Source organism: Heterocephalus glaber, unplaced genomic scaffold, assembly GCF_053883595.1.
Source record: "Heterocephalus glaber isolate CG9 unplaced genomic scaffold, H.glaber_assembly_v1.0 deba00001504, whole genome shotgun sequence".
In the NCBI taxonomy this organism is placed as follows: domain Eukaryota; kingdom Metazoa; phylum Chordata; class Mammalia; order Rodentia; family Bathyergidae; genus Heterocephalus; species Heterocephalus glaber.
This window is the reverse complement of record NW_028258324.1, coordinates 7,997,368-8,015,502: the sequence shown is the minus strand read 5'-3', so window position 1 is coordinate 8,015,502 and position 18,135 is coordinate 7,997,368. Positions and strand designations below refer to the sequence as shown.

The 18,135-nt window shown below is 40.4% G+C and overlaps 1 protein-coding gene across 2 annotated transcripts in view; it reads left to right on the top strand.

Annotated features, from left to right (window-relative positions):
* Window positions 1-5,814: 5,814 nt before the first annotated feature.
* Window positions 5,815-18,135, top strand: part of Cpne4 (copine 4) — a 535,814-nt gene continuing 523,493 nt past the window's right edge. Inside the window, exon 1 of one of the 2 annotated variants that reach the window (XM_087186153.1) lies at window positions 5,815-5,973. In XM_087186153.1, coding sequence (XP_087042279.1) covers window positions 5,921-5,973 — 53 coding nt within the window. In that variant the 5' untranslated portion in view covers window positions 5,815-5,920. Of the gene's footprint in view, window positions 5,974-8,547; window positions 9,015-18,135 lie in introns of those variants that run through there. The other variant, XM_004834230.3, reaches the window with a different exon arrangement.

Below are 18,135 nucleotides of genomic sequence, written 5' to 3'. Positions count from 1 at the left end.
TTCACCGTGCACTAAACTAAGTTCAAAATGGATTAAAGATCTAAATATTAAAACAGAAACACTAAAGTTACTGGAAGATAAGTTAGGTAGAACTCTTGAAGACATTGGCATAGGAAAAGACTTTATGAACAAAATCTCAGTAGCACGGGAACTCACACAAATAATCAACAACTGAGATCTCTTCTTATTAAAAAGCTTCTGCACTGCAACAGAAACCACCAACACAGCTAAGAGACAACCTACAATGTGGGAAAATTTTTTAGCAGCTGTACCTCACTTGATCTTAGCCAAAAGGCTGAGAAGCGATTAGCAGCAGTACCTCAGACAAAAGACTACTAGCTAGAATACATAAAGAACTGAAAAACAATCAGACCCCTCCAAATTTAAAGACCCAATTCAAAAATGGGCATCTGAAATGAACAGACATTTCTCAGACAAAGAAATAAAAGCAGCAAATAAACATATGAAAAAATGTTCAACATCACTGGTCAGTGGAGAGATGCAGATGAAAACAATGCTGAGATTCCACCTCACCCCTGAAAGAATGGCTGCTATCAAGAAATCAACGAATAACAAATGCTGGCCAGGGTGTGGGGAGAAAGGAACCCTTTTCCATTGTTGGTCGGAGTGCAGACTGTTGAAGCCACTGTGGAAATCAGTATGGAGATACCTCAAAGAACTAGGGCTAGAGTTCCCATTTGACCCAACTATTTCCCTGCTGGTTTCTTCCCTCCAAAATTTAAAGAATCATACCACATAGATATATATATGTTTATAGTGGCACAGTTTGTTTCCAAACTAAAGCTTGGAAACAGCCCAAGTGCCCATCAACTGGAAACTGGATAAAGAAGATGTGGGTTTTTTTTTTTAAATAAAATGGAGTACTACTCAGCCATAAAGAATGAGAAACTAGAGACATTTATAGCTAAATGGATGCATATTGAGGCGATACTCTTAAGTGAAATAAATACGTCACGCATGTGTAAATACCGAATAGTTTCTCTATTGTGAGAAACTGAAAATGTAAATAAGGACTAAAAGGTATAATAGATAATGTGAAATAGGAAGAAAAGGGGCAAAGGGGAAGGGGAAGAGGGAGGGGTAGGGGAAAGGAAAGAAGGGAATGGAATTAATGTGAAAAAATGAAAAAAATGGAAACAATGGCTTTGTAGATTGGGAGGGGTGAAGTGGTTGAAGGGAGGGCAGGGGAATGGGGAAAAAATAGACCAAGATGCATTATGTAAAGTTGAAAATTTCCAATGATGAATCATTATACTGTATACCTTAAATGTACCAATAAAATTAATTAAGAAAAAGAAATTTCTTTATCCTTGCTCAGTATTTTGGCATAAGTGAATCATGGAATGAAATAAAAATTCCTTAATTAAGTCTTCTGAAGCCCCTTGCACTTATGCCCCAGCTTGCCTGCTTGTCTGAGTCCTGGCTCCTTTTCCTCCTGTCTTTTAGGCTCCAGATATAATGATTCAATTACTCAAGGTTCCTTGATTATGCCAGACCTTGTCTTGGTGCCTTTGCTTACAGTGTTTTCTTGGCTGCAAAGGTTTTTGCCCTAGCCTGCCTGCTTAATTTCTATGGTAACTCTTGCATTATCTGTTCTCCAGGGTTTACTTGATTCTTCTGGACACATGTTTGTCTTCTTCCTCTTTGTTTCTATTGGCTCATGAATATATCTGCTCTCTTCAACAGCCAGGTTGGATTGAAGTTGTTTATTTTTGTTCCCTGGTTGAACATAAACTCACAGAAGCAAGGGACTATGTTTTTTCATTTTTTTTAACTGCTGTGGAATGTGTGGGGTGTTAGACACTGCTATGTCTGTATGTGTCTTCCCAAATTCATGTTGAAACTTAATTTCCAATGCAATAGTAGTAAAAGGTGGAACATTTGGGAGGTGATTAATACATGAGGATTCCTCCTTCCTGAATGTGATTAAGACCTTTGTACAAGAGGCTTCACACATAACTCAATCCTTTTTGCCTTTCCTTTTCTTCCATCAAGTGAGAGCATAGCAGTCATCCTCTTCTGGGGATACAGCAATATGATGCCCCCTTGGGAGAAGATAAAACAGGGCCTCAGTTGACACTAGACCTGATATTATCTTGAACTTGGACTTGCAAACCTCCAGAACTGCAAGGAATAAATTTCTATTGTTTGTAAATCACCAAGTTTGTGGTATTTTATGGACCTAGAAATAGTAATCAGGGCAAGGAATAGAAGTAGATTGTCTAGATTTTTCTCTGCCATCTCAGGTAGCCGAGGCAATAAAATGGGATGAAGAAGCTTTCTGCATGGCCTCTTGCTTTATGACCTCTGGAGGACCCTTTTCTCTTCTTCATGGTGATAGAATAGTATACTTGAGCAAGGCAGTGCAGGCTCCAGGTTTAGGAGAAAGTGTGGTGTATGAGCCTGCACTTGCACTGAAAGGGTATAATGAGACCTTGAGATTTGGTTGACGAGTGAAAGACACCAGATGAGAATTTTGACGGAAGTCCAGATACTATTAAGATGTATACACATGTCTGGAATATCCTCTTTGCATTCACTGTTACTATAATGAGAAATTTCTATATTAGAAATAGGTAGTTGGACAGGTTCGAACAATTGTAGGACTGAGGGTGCGGTGGTTTTAAAATATATGTGTTAATTTTTAAATTTGATTTAACAAGGAATGGGTGTATAAATGTATTTATAAAATGTATTTCTTGCTTTCTTGATAAATAATGCAGAATGGTCATGAACTTCTCTGTAACAATTCAGGTCACCATAAGCATCACTCACTTAGACTCTGCTCTGTGTTTTCCACACTGCTAATTCTGCTTTTTGCAGAATGTGAGTTTAAGTTCTGCAATGGTATTGTTTTCCTTTCAGTTTCTTTTAAAATTATATATGTCTTCTTTCCATGATTTTCTCATTATTTTGAATTATCTCATAAGTTAGAATGAAGGTGTAAAGAATTTAAGCAACTTACTTTTTCCAGGGAATTTCACAAGAAAAAAACCATTCAATTTCACTGCAACTTTAAAACTATATCTCCAACTTTCACAGTTTGAATTTTTCAACTTGTTATCTTCTCCTATTCCAGACTCCTGCAAGGATGTCAGTTGTCCAATTTGAGTGTAGACCACTCTTATCCAGCCACCTTGTCTCTTGGAAATAAAAAACTTCCAGGGTCTCCAAAGTTGCCAGACAAAAGCTGGATTTTATGATGATTGAGAATGTTCCCACGCTCATAAAAATGCAGATAAATATCAGTCTTTCCTAGGGTAGAAAAAGTCAAACCTGAGGAAAAAAAGTAATACAGTGAATGGACTTAGAGCCTTGAAATAGGCAAATAGGGACCAAAATCTGATAACACTCACCAGATGAATTTCATTACATAGTTGTGGGAAGGCCAAGCAGATCTCAATTTGAAACTCATTTCTACAATTAACTAGCTATGTAGATTTTGCCAAGACAATTTCCCCAACTCTCAGTTTGTTATCTGCAAAAAGGAGAGCTGTGAATGCTTTCTTATTGGATTGTCCTGAGGGTTAAATATGAAAACATTTTGAACCCATTCAGTCAGGTTTCTAGCACATAGAACAGACTTACATATTATTTCACTTTTATCTCCACATCCATCAGTCTTTTTTCAGGAAAAGGTAACACTGCCCTTGAGCTATACTATTAAAAAGGAAATAACCATTTGGGATATTATTAATGCCCACTTACAACTTTTTCAGCCCATTTGAAATAAGTGATTAATAATCATCTCTTAAGATGTATATATTTTCAATTTTTTTTTGTTTTTTGTAGTGTGTGTGGTTGTTTTTGTTTTCTGTTTTGCCAATGTCTTGTTTTGAACCTGACCAAAGTAAAGAAACTTGTTTACCCAAATCCACCAGTGGAAAGTTGTCCAGGTAGCATTCTGAGGGTATATCAATCAGAAATGTTATTTGGCTGTTAGTAATAAAGTGTTGGAAAGAGCAGCTTGAGTCAATAGAGGGTTTTATTTTTCTTATACTGGTAATAATATAGTTGTCATCATGAAAACAAAGACCCAGGTTCCATTTGTCTTACTACTTAGCCTGCCTTTGTAAATGCTGCTTCATGATCACATGACAGCTGACCTACCTTCACTTTCAGGTGGAAAGTAGGGAAAGGGTAAAGGCATTAAGGTACTTGCCAGCTGAGACTTTATCACTCTGTTTTAAGATTCTCATGGAGATATGTCTAGAGTAGCATTGTACTTTCTGCAATGATGGAAATAGTCTATACTTGAATGCTTCAAGATGTTAACTGCTAGCCATTTAAAATGTGGCCAGAGAGCCAGGCATGGTGGCACACCCCTGTAATCCTAGCACTTAGGAGCCTGAGGCTGGAGGATCACTTTAAATTTGAGACCAGCCAGGGCTACATAGTGAGCTCAAGACCAGCCTGAACTACATAGCAAGACCCTGTCCCAAAAAAAACAAATACAAAATAAATAAAAATGAAATAAAATGTGGCTGGGGAAACTGAGGAAATAGATTTCTAATTTTACTAAATTTAAATGAATACTCATGTTCAGTGACTGCTATATTGGAGAGTGCAGGGTTAGACCTTTGACCCATGACTACTCCAGCTGGAAGAAAGGCTGGAAAATGTGGGCTTGAGGCTAGGCATGTTACTGCCTCCCAGAAAGTTGTGATTTTCTTAGTAAGAAAAACAAACAAACAAACAAACAAAAATAAATATGGGCTGGGAAAATAGCAGTTTCTTCAACAGAGGAATAGCTGCATGCTAACATTTCTTAAGGCCAAAGGAATGGAGTCCTGTAGGTTTATCACAGGCATGAGAGATGGTGTGCCTAGGAAGATATTGTATTGGCGAAAAGCAAAATCTTAGAGCTTGGGTTCCATTCAAGTACCTTCTTTTTATAGTGTGGAAACTGAGGCTCAGAGGGATGACTGAGAGGCTTCATTAAAACATAAAGGGAATAATCTGCTTTGAAATAATATAAAGCCAATTTGGCTGCCTTTTAAACATCACCATGGTAAAAGGTAAAATTTCAGAAAGAAAATGCTGTTTGCCTATGGTTTTTCAAACACAGGAAAGAAAACCTAGAGAGATTTTGATGCCACCTATTGGTAGACAAAAGCACAAGGCAATCTTTCATAGTGTAGCTTGGTACTGAGCGTTAGAATCAGCAGTCACATAGTGCTCTGGTATAAGAATGACAGAAAGTGGATGTAATCCCTGTGTATTAGTTCTTCCTTGACTTGTAGCATTTTAGAAGAGCTTTCTTAGAGTGTTCCTTTCTACTTTCCAGCAATACGACCCACCTCAGGGATATACAGAAATCCCAGAGGAAGACATCTCAGTCAATTCTCAAAATCTCAAGAAATAGAAAAAAGAACATATTTTAAAGCTATAAATAATCCTGGGGTGAGATTCAAGGATCTTATTTGATCCACAGTCTCAAAAATAAATTCTGTTATTTACAGCAGCCCTGTCAACTAGTTGAGTAGGTGACCATCCTACAGCTCCAAGGAAGAAGTTAAAAAAAGAAAACAGAAAACAGAATTCAATTTCAAAACAAAATGCTCACCCTGACTCACTCAGGGAAGGATCCAAGGTTTTTGATGCAGGGCACTGACTCTATGCCTATTTTTCCCCATCATCTGCCACCCTTGAAAAATGGTACCAACTGCACTGGTGAGAATCCACAGTTCTTTTTTGTTCTCTGGCTCTGATCCAGTATTTTACTTGTCACACTGATGGGTGAGATGCCTTTCATATTGGCATAGGACACAGAGCGGATGCCTCCCTTATGTTATCAGAGACCTGGCAAGCGAGTCTACTCAGATCAAGAGCCTCCTTCACAGCTTGACAACGCCAATGCCACCATTGCTCTGTGGGTTGGCTTTAGATAATTTTGACCATGGCTGTAGATCCCAGCAGCTCAGGATCCATGAAAAGGAGAATTGGGAAGAGGTGAGTGATACAGACAAAGGGATTATCATTATTAAGGGGGTTCTGGCTGGTGGGCACCTTGCTGTGGGGGCAGTGATTGAGAACATATTAGCTGGTTATGAATCTCTGCTTGTACAGATGAGCTGTTGATTTCATATGAGAGGTGGGAGTAAATTCTGCTTATATGCCCTGGAAAGAGCCCATTTGAATTTACCTTCAGTGGCATTCCTTGGGAAAAAATTCTGGCATACAGCTCCACGTGTGCTTTGCATCCTGGCTTATAGGTAACTGTTTGTTTCTAATTAGGGAGCCAAAGCCTGCTGGCAGTATAAACCATATTTGTCACAAGTTGTGGTGCTTTGTTCAGTTTGTGCGTCTATGCTTTTAACATGGGGGCCAAAGATAACTGTACTAGATTTTTCTGTATGGTCTCTGGCTTTACTTCTGTTCCATAGCCCATTTGTTATCCATTCTTAGTTGCCATCTTCAGAGCCTGCTTCAATTAACACTCCCTGTTCCCCTGGTAACTAATTGTGTCTCTGGTTTCTTCATTCTGACCACCCAGATCCTAGGTTTTTTGGTAAACATTATAAAGCTTACTTGGGCAGGATACTGTTAAACTTAAATACTAGGGTAGTAAGTAGAATGCCTAAGAGATTCCTGGAAATAACATCTGAATTCCTTTTCTCTGACCTGTAAAAAAGAGGTTTATGTTAAATGATCTCTAAGATATTTAAAGCATTTTTAACTTAAAATATGTTTACTGACTGACTACCTGCTAAGTGACAGACATTGTTCTAGGCATTGGGGTTATGCTCATGAACAAGGCAATAAAGAGACATATCACCTACTTTTATGGAACTTAAAATTTAGAATTTACAATCAATATGCAAGAAAATAAACAATGACTCTCCCCCTTGTTTCTTTCACCTTTGCAAGTTCAGCCTAATACAAACTTCAAGCTCATCTCCAAGATTACATCTTAATAAAACCTGGAGGGAATTGGCAAACAGGTGCTGGTTTTGCCCTCCCAGCATCCATCCTCCCTTTACCGGTAGGAGAGTCCTGAGGATTCCTTGGAGGAACATTCTTATTCCTTCCAGTCTGTGTGGTTCAGGTTGGGCTCCACTGGGTGCAGTGCTGTACGCACATTGTGTGCGTGGCAAGCCTGACCCATGTATTGTAATCTCATAACTCAAGGTCATGATGATTGGCTTGTGCAAAATCTCATGGCCCAAGTTTTCTCAATCAAAGCAAACCCATGGCTTCATGTGGGAGCTTCTGTGTACAGACAGGCTTTCTGAGATTCTTTCTTTCTAGGGTTCACATTTAGTGTTATCTTATTTCAGAGGTGCTTGGGGGATTACTGGAAGAAGTAAATTTTTTTTTTTTCCTTTTCTTCCGGAAGCTCTTTCCCTGCTTCTTTAAGCTCTTCTTGTGCTGGGCACAAGGGAACATGCCTGTAATCCCAGCACTCTGGGAGGCTGAGGCAAGAGGACTGCAACTTCAACAGCTGGAGCGATGTAGCAATTCAGCTTACCTGCTTAAAAAAAAAGCTGGGGATGTAGCTCAGTGAGAAGGCCCTGGGTCCAACCCCCAGTGCCATAAAAACAAACAAAACACAAAGAAAGCTTGCTGGAAAGTTCTATACAACCATCAATGAAGTCCTTGCTTCTTATCCTAGTAGTTCTCCTTTGGCCTTTGAAACTGGAAACTATGGTTGGCAAAAAAGCTCTTGGTTGATGACTCCTTCACCCACTGAGGTATCTTGTTGGTGCTTAAGTAGGGTGGGGAGGGAGAACCTCCCATCTCCTTGTGTCCTTGTCCATATTAGATTGCAATGCCTTCCATGTCTTTCAAAGTCAGAGAGAGCCTCTTATGCATTTTAACTTATGGGTTCTGAAGTACAATTTGTGATTCTAATAATACCTATGTGCTGAGAGAATTTAGTTGCCTCATTTATCCATGGTTCCAGAAACAATCAGAAACAATATACAGCAGTTCTCTCCATTGTTCTCCATTTGCCTGAATTTGATTTTGAATAAGTTTGGAATGGAAAAGTCACTAATTCCTTCTAAAGTGTGTCGCGCCATGAGACAGTGGTTACCGCTTACATAAGATGGCATGCTTACATCTATTTTTAAGTGGAGGTACGCCCTAAGCATTTCCTTATCTTATTTGGGAGAGGGATGTATTCAGGAAGACATTATGGGGTGAAGACTAGTTGTCCATTCATTTATTCATGCATTTGTTTGCTAAATTAATTCCCAGGCTTCTGCCACATGTCAGCTCGGGAGTGGACACTGAGGTTAGTGGGAGAGCAGAATCTCCACCATGTTTGGGGACAGTTGAGCATTCATCCAAGAAGTTTCCTGGAATGTGTGAAAAAAAAAAAAGTGTAACTCCCATCCTCTCCTCTCCTCACCCCCACGATATTGCCGTTTTAGCAGGGAGGAGCCGAGTCCAAGCCCTTAGAGAACTGAAGCCCCGGCCCGGGTCGGGGCGTGGCGCGGCCAGGACCCGGGTGGGGCTCGGGCTCGGGGCAGCGCTCGCGGCCGCCGCAACCACCCCCCAGGGGGCGCTCGCGCGGAGGCTGTAGAACTAGTATCTCGCCGGGTGCGGGGCGCATGGTTTCGTCAGAAGGTGGCAATCTGTGAGAAGCTGCCATCTCCCCGCCACCCGCTCTCCTCACCGCTTCTTCCTTCCTTCCTCCTTTTCTCTCCCCGCGCTCCCTGCCTCCTTCCCCAGTTCCTTCCTCTTTACTTTCGGAGTTGGCAGCACCCAGCTGCACCCCGCACGTTGCCACCCTCCTCCCCGCCCCCACCCAAGGATGGAGTCCCGGTTTCCAGAGGGACCAAACTCTCCTCTCAGCAGCTTTGCTCTCCGCGGTTGCTAAACTGACCCGGGAGGACCAGGGGGAGGGTAGTGCGAACTCTCGCCACGACCACGCAGCCCCACCGCCGACCAGCTCCACTCCGAAGCCGGACCGCTCATCCTGGGGGCGGGACCGACCGCGTCCAGAGCTGAATTCTCTCTGCACTCTCCGAGGTTGTCACACCCAGGTGCGTAAACGCCAACTCTGATTCCAGTGTTCTCGGGGCGCAGGGGTTGCAAAGTCGGTTGGGGCTGCTGCGTAGCAGGACCAACTTTTGAGATGCACTGGTTTTCGTTTGGATTCGCTTGTTTATCTTCGCTATTGTTGGAAGAAGCAGCTGCAGGCAGCCCTGAAAGCAAAGGAACTTCAATCTCTCCCGTCTCGCCTTCCTACCTAAAGTCACCTCGCCCAGCTGGGGTGGGCAAGTGGAGGGGAAGGGGGCCGCGGGGTGAGATCGGGCAGGGAGGGCGCCAGCGCCCTGGGGGAGGGGTGGTTGTTTTGGGAACCGGAAGGGGGAGAGGACGGTCCTGGCCGAAGTTGCAGCTCCCCCTCTTGACGTCCAGAAAGCTGCGGGACAGCGTAACGCTTGACCTACCTTTAGTTTGGGTGCAGCTTGCCCAACTCCTTCCCCACCCCCTTTTCCAATAATATTTCATTGGGTTTGGGACTCCCTGTCTTTAACTCTAATCAATAGATTTGCAACGCCTGCCTCGGTTCTCCTCCTGTTAAATGAAGTAGCCAGAGGCAGAAGGGGATGGGGTGAGGGATAGGGCAGGAAGGATCCCTGGGACTTCCTGTAGTACCACAGACGCCCAGTGCTGTTAGGACGGAGTCCAGGGGAGACAATCAGGGGGTGTCCTCTCCAAGTCAGGGGAGTGTGGATTACCCTTGGGTGGGAAGCAGGCTGAATCCCGAAGTACTTTTAGGAAAACCATTCCTTCCTCTTAAAGTAGGTGGGCTTTCAGGTTCCACTTCCCGTACTGCCCCCCAGCTCAGACCGCCACCAGCCGGCCTTGCAAGGTTGGCTTCTACTCCCAGAGTTTGGCAGGTTCTAGATGGGGTAAAAAGACACCCCCCCCCCCGAGATGATCCAAGGGGCACGAACCAAGGAACCAAGGTTGTGGGGGCTCAGGAGGTGGAGGCCTTGAGGATGGGGGAGATGGCCCTAGGAAACTGCCAGAGACTTGTCTGAGAAAGGCCCCTGACCCCACACACTGACCACAGATTCCTAGTAAGTTAGCGCCTTTGGGAAGAGATGCCTCAGCACCTCTATACTTTGCACGACTATGAATACCAACTCTTCATCCTTTTGCTATTTTGCTGGGACCTTTTGGTTTCTCTTGATTCACTTGGTTTTCTGTTTCCTCAACAGCATTTTGAGCTGTACAGATCCTTCTCCTATTAAGAACAAAAAAAACAACCTTAGCTTCAAATAATTTTCTGCCTTCTTCTCCCCTCTACTTCCCTCTTAATTAACAGTCTCAGTTTACAGAGACATTAGTGTTTTTTGCTTTGTATCAAAACAAACTAAAAAACAAAAACCTAATAACTTTCCTAGGGTATAGATGTTTTGAATCCATGACAGTATTTTGTAGTTAGTATTCATTGGTTAAACTGTTTAACATATCCACTGAAAAGCCAGAGGCAAAAAATAACTTTTATTTGATGCCCTTCAAGTTTAGGAAAGTCCCATTTCTTTTTATTAACCAGCAGGTAAGACAGAGCTCAGGATGGCCTTGGCTGTGATTAGATGACTTCTGATGTTTTCATTTCTCTTACCGAGCTGTGCTCCTACATTGAACTCGTTTGATTTGCTTGCCCACTTTCAAGAGGCTGACAAGGTCAATCTAGCAGATCAAGGCTCTGAGCTCAGAGTTGGTCAAAGGTTCTCACATGCAGAGAAGTAGGTAAAAATAGAGGGAGAGTTGGGAGATACAGATAGAATACCTGTGTCAATGGTGGGTAACAATAAAGGCCAAAATTTGCTCATTTATCTCTGATGGGAAGATTCTGATGGTTTCACAAATCAAACTCAAACCATATCAGAACTAGGTGATACCCCCTGAGCATTACATAAAAGGCCGTATTGTTCATAGCAGGAGTGGACATTGAATTCTGGACAGCTTTCAGTGGTTGTGTGACAAAAGCTTGCCTGTAATGGAGCCAAAGGTCTACTCACGTGTTGCCATGTGCAAACTCTTGTGGCATTAAACTCATGCCTTTCCTGTGAGTAGTCAGCCTCTCTTTTTATTCTTCCAGACACAGGCCTGGCATACACTGTGGGAACAGGCACAGATGGGGTGTAGACATGAGACAACCACTTCACTAGAACTTCTAACTATTTAAGAATAGTTGCTCTGAGATTTGTGAGTTGTTTTTAATTGTAAAAAGAGAGGGAAAGACTTCATGTTTATCTCCTACTGTCTAGTAGCAGCGTGGCATTTTGTTTGGATTATTGGTTTGTCTTAAGGGAATCCTACTTTTAAAGGTTTTAATTAAAAGTTGTCTTGTTCTAAAGTATTTCTTGATCTGCATGTGGATTTTGATTAAATGTACCTTGTTTTAGTTACTAGGAAGCAAAGATGCTATTTCCAGAAAGTTTTATATAGTATTTCAAAAAATAGAAGAAAGCTTCAGTTCTCCTCCTTAATAGATTGTTTTAGTCAATTATCACTAACTGAAAGCTTTAAGATTATCTGACTATAAGAAGTAATCAAGAGGGAAAAAGTGGGTTAATGGTGAAGTTTATTCACATCTGCATTAGAATTTTTTGAAACTCAACTGAATGTATTTATAGGCTTCGTATCATGCCTTCATCTATGTTCACTTTGCAAATTTTCTGAAAGATAATACCTTAGACAACCAGGGCCATGCATACTCACATAAAGAAATACGTTTTACATTTAGAGGTAAATGTATTGGAACTGAGCAGTCCATATTGGGTATAATCAATGCCTCACTCTTTCAGAGGAGTCTGGATCCAGAACAAAGAATGAGATTACTCTGATGATATCCACCTGACTGCCTGGGTACAGGCCTCCATACTACTTTGGAAAATCATTACATGTGTCTTTGTATTTTAAAATCAGAGATGTGACAAGAAAAATCTATATTTCATGCATTTTTTGAAGAGGAAAAGGACTAAATGTGTTCCCTATATTTGATTTTTCCATTTTTGTCTTGTTAGTATTTTAAAACAAAACAAAACCCCCTTTGGATCCATGCAGTAATCCAAAGTCATATTTCCTTGGCAACAGTAGCCAGTACACTGGAGTTACAAAATATCAAGACAGAAAATTTTAAATGCATTCAAAATAAAATGTCACATGGTTCAAGACCATTCTCCTGTGCATTAAAATGACCTTCTAGCATATAATAGAGTTGCTTTTCTCTTGATTGAATATAAATGGTAAAGAACTGATGGTAGATTTTAATTATTTTTAGGATGTCCTAAAAATCCTGTTTTTCTTTTGGAGGAAGCATTTTAGTTTAGGTTGTGATTGCAAGCCTAGTAATTAAAGTTGAGGTTACAGATTCATTCTCTGGTTAAGGCATTTATGTGGAGGTTGATACTAAGTTCAAAATCAAGCTCATTAAATGGGTCAGGTAAGATATACTGTTTTCAGTGCTCTTCAAAATAGTATAGTAAGGGGTCAATTAGCATTAAATTCACCCATGTCTGCTAAAATTTGTGGCTGCCTAATAAAAACATGGTAGTGCTTACAAGTATTTTCAGTACATTGCATGAGCTTTTTGTTTGCTCTAAGAACTACTAAATATATATGTTATATAGTACTGTATATATTTACTTTGAATTGGCAAATCCCAGGAAATCTTTTGTGTGTGTTCTATATTCTTTGAAAGCCTTTTGAGAACTACTATCTTTTATCTCAGTAAATATCGGAGTTCTGGAAGCAGGTCTGGAAAAGAAGGCAATGCTAAGGTTGTCTTTTTTGGGAAGGTATATTCAGTCCTCTGCTTTCAGTATACTCCAGTGGTTGAGAGCCCATATAAGTTTATCTGTGGTGGGCTCATTTCTAAACTGTGAATTGTAACTGCAACACTTTGAATGTATGACTCTCAGAGCTGGATGAGAGTTTTAGGGTAATCTGTTGACTTCAGCTACTTAATTTGGTAGATGTGGAAACTAAACCTCAGAGAAGTGACTTGTTCAAGATTAGGAGACACAATTAACAACCCTCTTGATTATTCTTCTCGCAAAGAGACTTGGGTTATCTGGACATAATTATCATGATGACACCAACCTCTAGTGTCCTGGGTACAGATCATCTTCATGGAATACGAGTTGGAAATAATGGGGGAGGGGTCCCACCTCCATTGGGTGTTTAGAGGAGAAGGCTTGGGACTTATTACATTCTGTCTCTTGGAGCCAGTGCAATCTTTATCCTATAGATGTGATTGAATTTATACAAAATCATTGTCTGCAGCTATCTCTGTTAATGTGCATGTTTTGTGAAGAATTACCTATGCATAGTCTTAGCTTTCTATTTTAAATGTCACAATTGAGTCAATAAAGCAAATAAAGGGATTTTATGTGTTTACAGTTCCAGAAATCCACAGGGGAGTCCTTTACTGTTTTAAATTAAAGGTCTATTAAAAAAGAATAGCTTTTTTGAATGTTGCTTTTATATCTCAGGCTCAGAACATAATGTATATAACTCCATTTTTCTTATTACATAGAAAACTAGAGACATTTCTCCTTGGAAACATCAGGGAGGAAATGCAGTATTTCAGTTTAACCCTAGACACTTTCTCAGGTTTAAGTTGTATAGGTCAAAAGACCTTCTTTATCCAAAAGATTCCAAATCTCTGTGGGGCAGTTCATTGCTTCTGGAAACAGCGGAGAAGCAGAGGCTAGTGGGCTGGTGCATAAGGTAGGGCAAGCCCTTGGAGCCCCTAAGTCTAGGACAGGTTAGAGAGTGAGCATTAGAATAGGTTGTCACTAGAGGGCGCTGAAGCACCAGCAGAGCCCACCTCTTGGGGACCAGGAGCGGGACTTCCGGGCTCAGGGATGGAGTTTACTATACCATACGCTAGAAATGTGCCTAGGTGTGAGGTATAGATGGAGCGTCAGCAGTGGACCCAGGCATGAATTATTGGTTTTTCCAGAACCTCTGAGCTCCCTGTCTAGATGCCTCACCATAGAGTAGGGCCAAAAGTTGCCTTCAGTGTCCTTTGAATCTCTTCTACTGCCTGGCTAGGTTTCTCAGTGCCTTGTCAGTCTGACTGTTCTCCAAACTGACAGACCTCTGTGAAGTTTGACTGCCTTTTGTTCACTTATACTTAGTCCTGTTTTCAGAGGAAGAGCTCTGGGTCCGGAAATACCTGGTTTGAATCTGTGGTCTACAGTTTTCAAACTATAGGTCTTTGTGTGGGCCGCTTTGACCCAGTGAGTGTTAGCCCCTGAGAAATGGGGCTCGTAATGCTTGTGAATTTCTGTGAATGACCATGAAGTACTTAAAACTACCTGGCAAATAGCGGTCTCTGTGTCAGTATTCTGGAGTTGTTCTTCCAAAATTTTATCCTTCTCCTTTGCTCTCAAATCCCCACCCCCTTTTGGGAAAAAGGTCTTATCCATTCGTTTGTTGAATAATAGTTCTTCATAGCATTTATGCCCACAGCTATGCTTGGCATTGGGGATAAACAAGAAGTTTTTATCTTTTTTTGGGGGGGGGGGTACCGGGAATTGAACTCAGGAACTCAGGGCCTTGTGCTTGCAATGCAGGCACCAGAACCACTGAGCTAGATCCCCGGACCAAGAAGTTTTTATCTTTTGAAGTCACAGGCTTGAAGAACAGTCAGCCACCTGAGAAGAAACCATAAAACCCATGGTGGTTAGTGTGAGGAGTGAGCTGAGCTCATTATTCCAGGTGGGAGATAGAGCCATTGGCTTTGTCTCAAAGAACTTAGAAGGTGATCCTTTGCAATTTCTATTACACTCAAGTGCTGTGTGTGCGTGGTTTTGTTTTTAAGGAGCCAGGTCAATGGAGGGTCATTCTGAGAAGATGAAGGAGAAGTGATAAACCTATTCAGCATTTGGTTTTATGTATATATTTAACAGTACTAATAGAGATGTGTAAACCCAATCAGCTTGTACCACTGCTCTGTATATATTAATTTATCAATATTATAATAAAATAATTGCCTAAATAGTTGATTTAATGCATTTATACAAGAAAGTGATTTGGAAGAAAATAGAAATAACCTGCCACCACTAGGAACCCTTATCAGTGAATGATGGTTCTAAAACTAAACAAATGTCTTATTTCTAAAATGTCAAAAGATGTATTTGATACAAATATCAATAAAAATGAAAAAGTAACAAGAGTGGTAGAATACGAAAACATTATTTTACATTTTAAAAGTAACAAAAATAAGGCTTTCAGCTTTTTAGCAGGTACTGGGAGTGATTTGATGTTTTTATTGTCTTTCATGCCTTTGACTCAACAGATAACTTAGAGACAAAAATTTCAGTGACATAATGGAAAAATCAAGAAAGTTTGAATTGAAGTAAAACCAGGGATGGGCACCTTAGATCCTGTGTGTTAGTGTCAGTTCTACAGATAGCCTGGCTCTCTGGAGTCACTGTGGTTAGACTTCTTTATGTTGGTGCCCTGTAAATTCCGTGCCATGATTGTGAGTCATGTTGGAGGAGAGGGATGGTAAGAGGAAAATGGTGGAAATAGTTAAATTTAGGGGCAGCTAATAACATTCATCATAGCTCCCAGCCTGATTTAATTTTAAAGAGACAGGAAAATAAATGGCTCTATGGAATCAGAGAATATGAGAATTGGACAATCCTGAAGATCAGTCACACCCTTCCCAGTTTCCAGTTGAGGAGACAACAGAGTCCTAACAAGGTGAAGTGACTGCTAAGCTGGTTGGGGTCAAAGTACACCAAAACTGGATGTTTCCTGGCCTTGTCCCGAGTTCTCCTGGTGCACGCCCCACCCATCTCTCCTCTTCAGTACCTGCTGCATAAGGCTGGGGCTCTCTATCTTGTTCATGACTGAACTCAGGCAGTGCCTGGTATCCTATAGTTCCTTAAAAAATTTTGGTAGACTGAATGGACTAGGATGTTTCTTTCTTTACTCCCTTTCAGGAAGAGTGTCAGGAAATCACTAGATTGCCATACAGTTTGATAAAGATGAATATATATTTGTGGAGTTTTATTTTAATAAGGGTTTAGGCTGTGGAAATTACAGATTTGGTTTGAACCCTGGCTTTGCCATTTAGTAGCTGTTTGACTTTGTATAAGCAACCTAACATCTTTGTATTTTATTTCCTCATTTGTAAAAGTAGGGAATGAACTACCTATATAAGGCAGAAGAGGACCTGACCCATTATAAAAATGCACCAAGTGTTGATTTTTCTTACTTTTCTACTCCTGCTCTCTGCACTTTTTGAGTTAATTATAAGGGAGATATTGTACTTTTTAAAAAGGAATTTTAATGAATTAAAATCATCTATATTTACCTCATGGAAAAAGTAAAGTTATTCAAATATATAAACATAACCACATGCAACCACTAAAAATCCATATTCTCTGGATTAAATATGATTAGTCCTGCTTTGTACATGATTTGATCAATGTCAAAGTACTAGCAACTGGGGAAGAGAAGAAACTAAATCTAAGCTTTTCCCCACCCAATCATAAGACCAGGGCTATTCCTTGGGCTCCTCTATATTGAAGTTAAGTTTTTCATACCCTCAAATGGCCTGCGTCATCTACTATGTAACAGAGATAATTTCGAATGTGTCTACTCCCCTCTTCTGGGTAGCAGCTGTACATTGCACTTCTTTTTTTTTTTTCCCCTCATTAATTTTATTGGTACATTTTAGGTATAAAATACAGTTACATTCATCATTGGGATCTTGTACCATTACATGAGTCTCTTGGTTCTTATTTTTTTTCCCCTTCCCTTGCCCTCCCTTCACCCCCTCCACCCTTCCCTATTTGCAAAGACCTTGTTTCCATTTTTTTCCTCTTCTCATATTTTTTCCTTTCCCTTTTTCCCCTTCCCCTACCCCTCCCAATTCCCCTGCTCTTTTAGACCTTTTCTTCCTGTTACACAATATCAGTTATACATTTTTAAAATTACAATATTAAGATCTAGGAGACATTACCACAGATTTTACAGAATTTAAAAGGATATAGAAAGCATATTACAAAAATCTTTTTTGAAATAAATTTGACAACTTCTAAGAAGTAACTTAGAAGACAAATTCATGAAACTAACTCTGGAGGAAATATAAAATTTGAATAGCACCTATTCAAGAAAGTATATTCCTAGCTTGAAAACCTACCTATATGACAACAACAGGCTCATAAACATTTTAACTGATAAATTATATCAAACATTTAAAGCAGAAAAAAGAAGGAACACTTCTCCCCTCATTTTAGGAACTCAACATTGTGCTAATCTTAAAACTGGATAAAGATAATAGAAGAAAAAAGTATGAACATAGATAGAAATTTGTTTAACAAAACAAACTCTTAGAAGTCAGATCTGGCAGTATGTAGAAAGTGGTTTTGTTATAGGGATGGCAGTGTTGGTTCAGCATTGGAAGATCCACCCCCAAAAGTCATCATTTTAACAGAGGAAAGGAGAAAGCCATATGATCCTGTCATTAGTTGGAGAAAAAGTATTGGACTAAATTCTACAGCTGTTCATGGTAAAAGCTATCAGGAGACTAGAAGTAGAACAGAACCTTCTCAACAGATCAAAGACATGTACTCCATATTTCCAACAAAAACTCCTTCTATGAATGGAGATGATACAAACATTGCACTTCTTGATAGGACTCCAGAGAACCCAGAACCATTTGGTACAAAAAATGCAGTCACCTCTCAGTAACCATGGGGGTATTGTCTCTAGAACTTCACGTGGATACTAACAGCTGTGGATGCCCAGTCCCTTATAGAAAATTGTGTAGCATTTGCATAGATGCTACACACATCCTTCTGTATACTTGAAATCATGCCTAAGTTTACTTAAACTATGGATACAATATAAGTGCTATATAAAGAGTTGTTATACCATTTAAGGAATGATGACAAAAAGTGTATATGCTCAGTACAGGCAGTTTTTGAAAAGGTGTTTCCAGCCTGCAGTTGCTTCAATCCATGGATGTGGAGGGCCAGCTGCACTCCCTCCGTCACCTTATGTGCATGCCTAGTTCCTCAGTTGTTGCTTTGTGTGCAGCCAACTTATTCAAAATCTCATTTACTAATCTCTTAACCCCTACTCATTTGTTGAAAGTACTCTTATTATCTTTTGATTGTT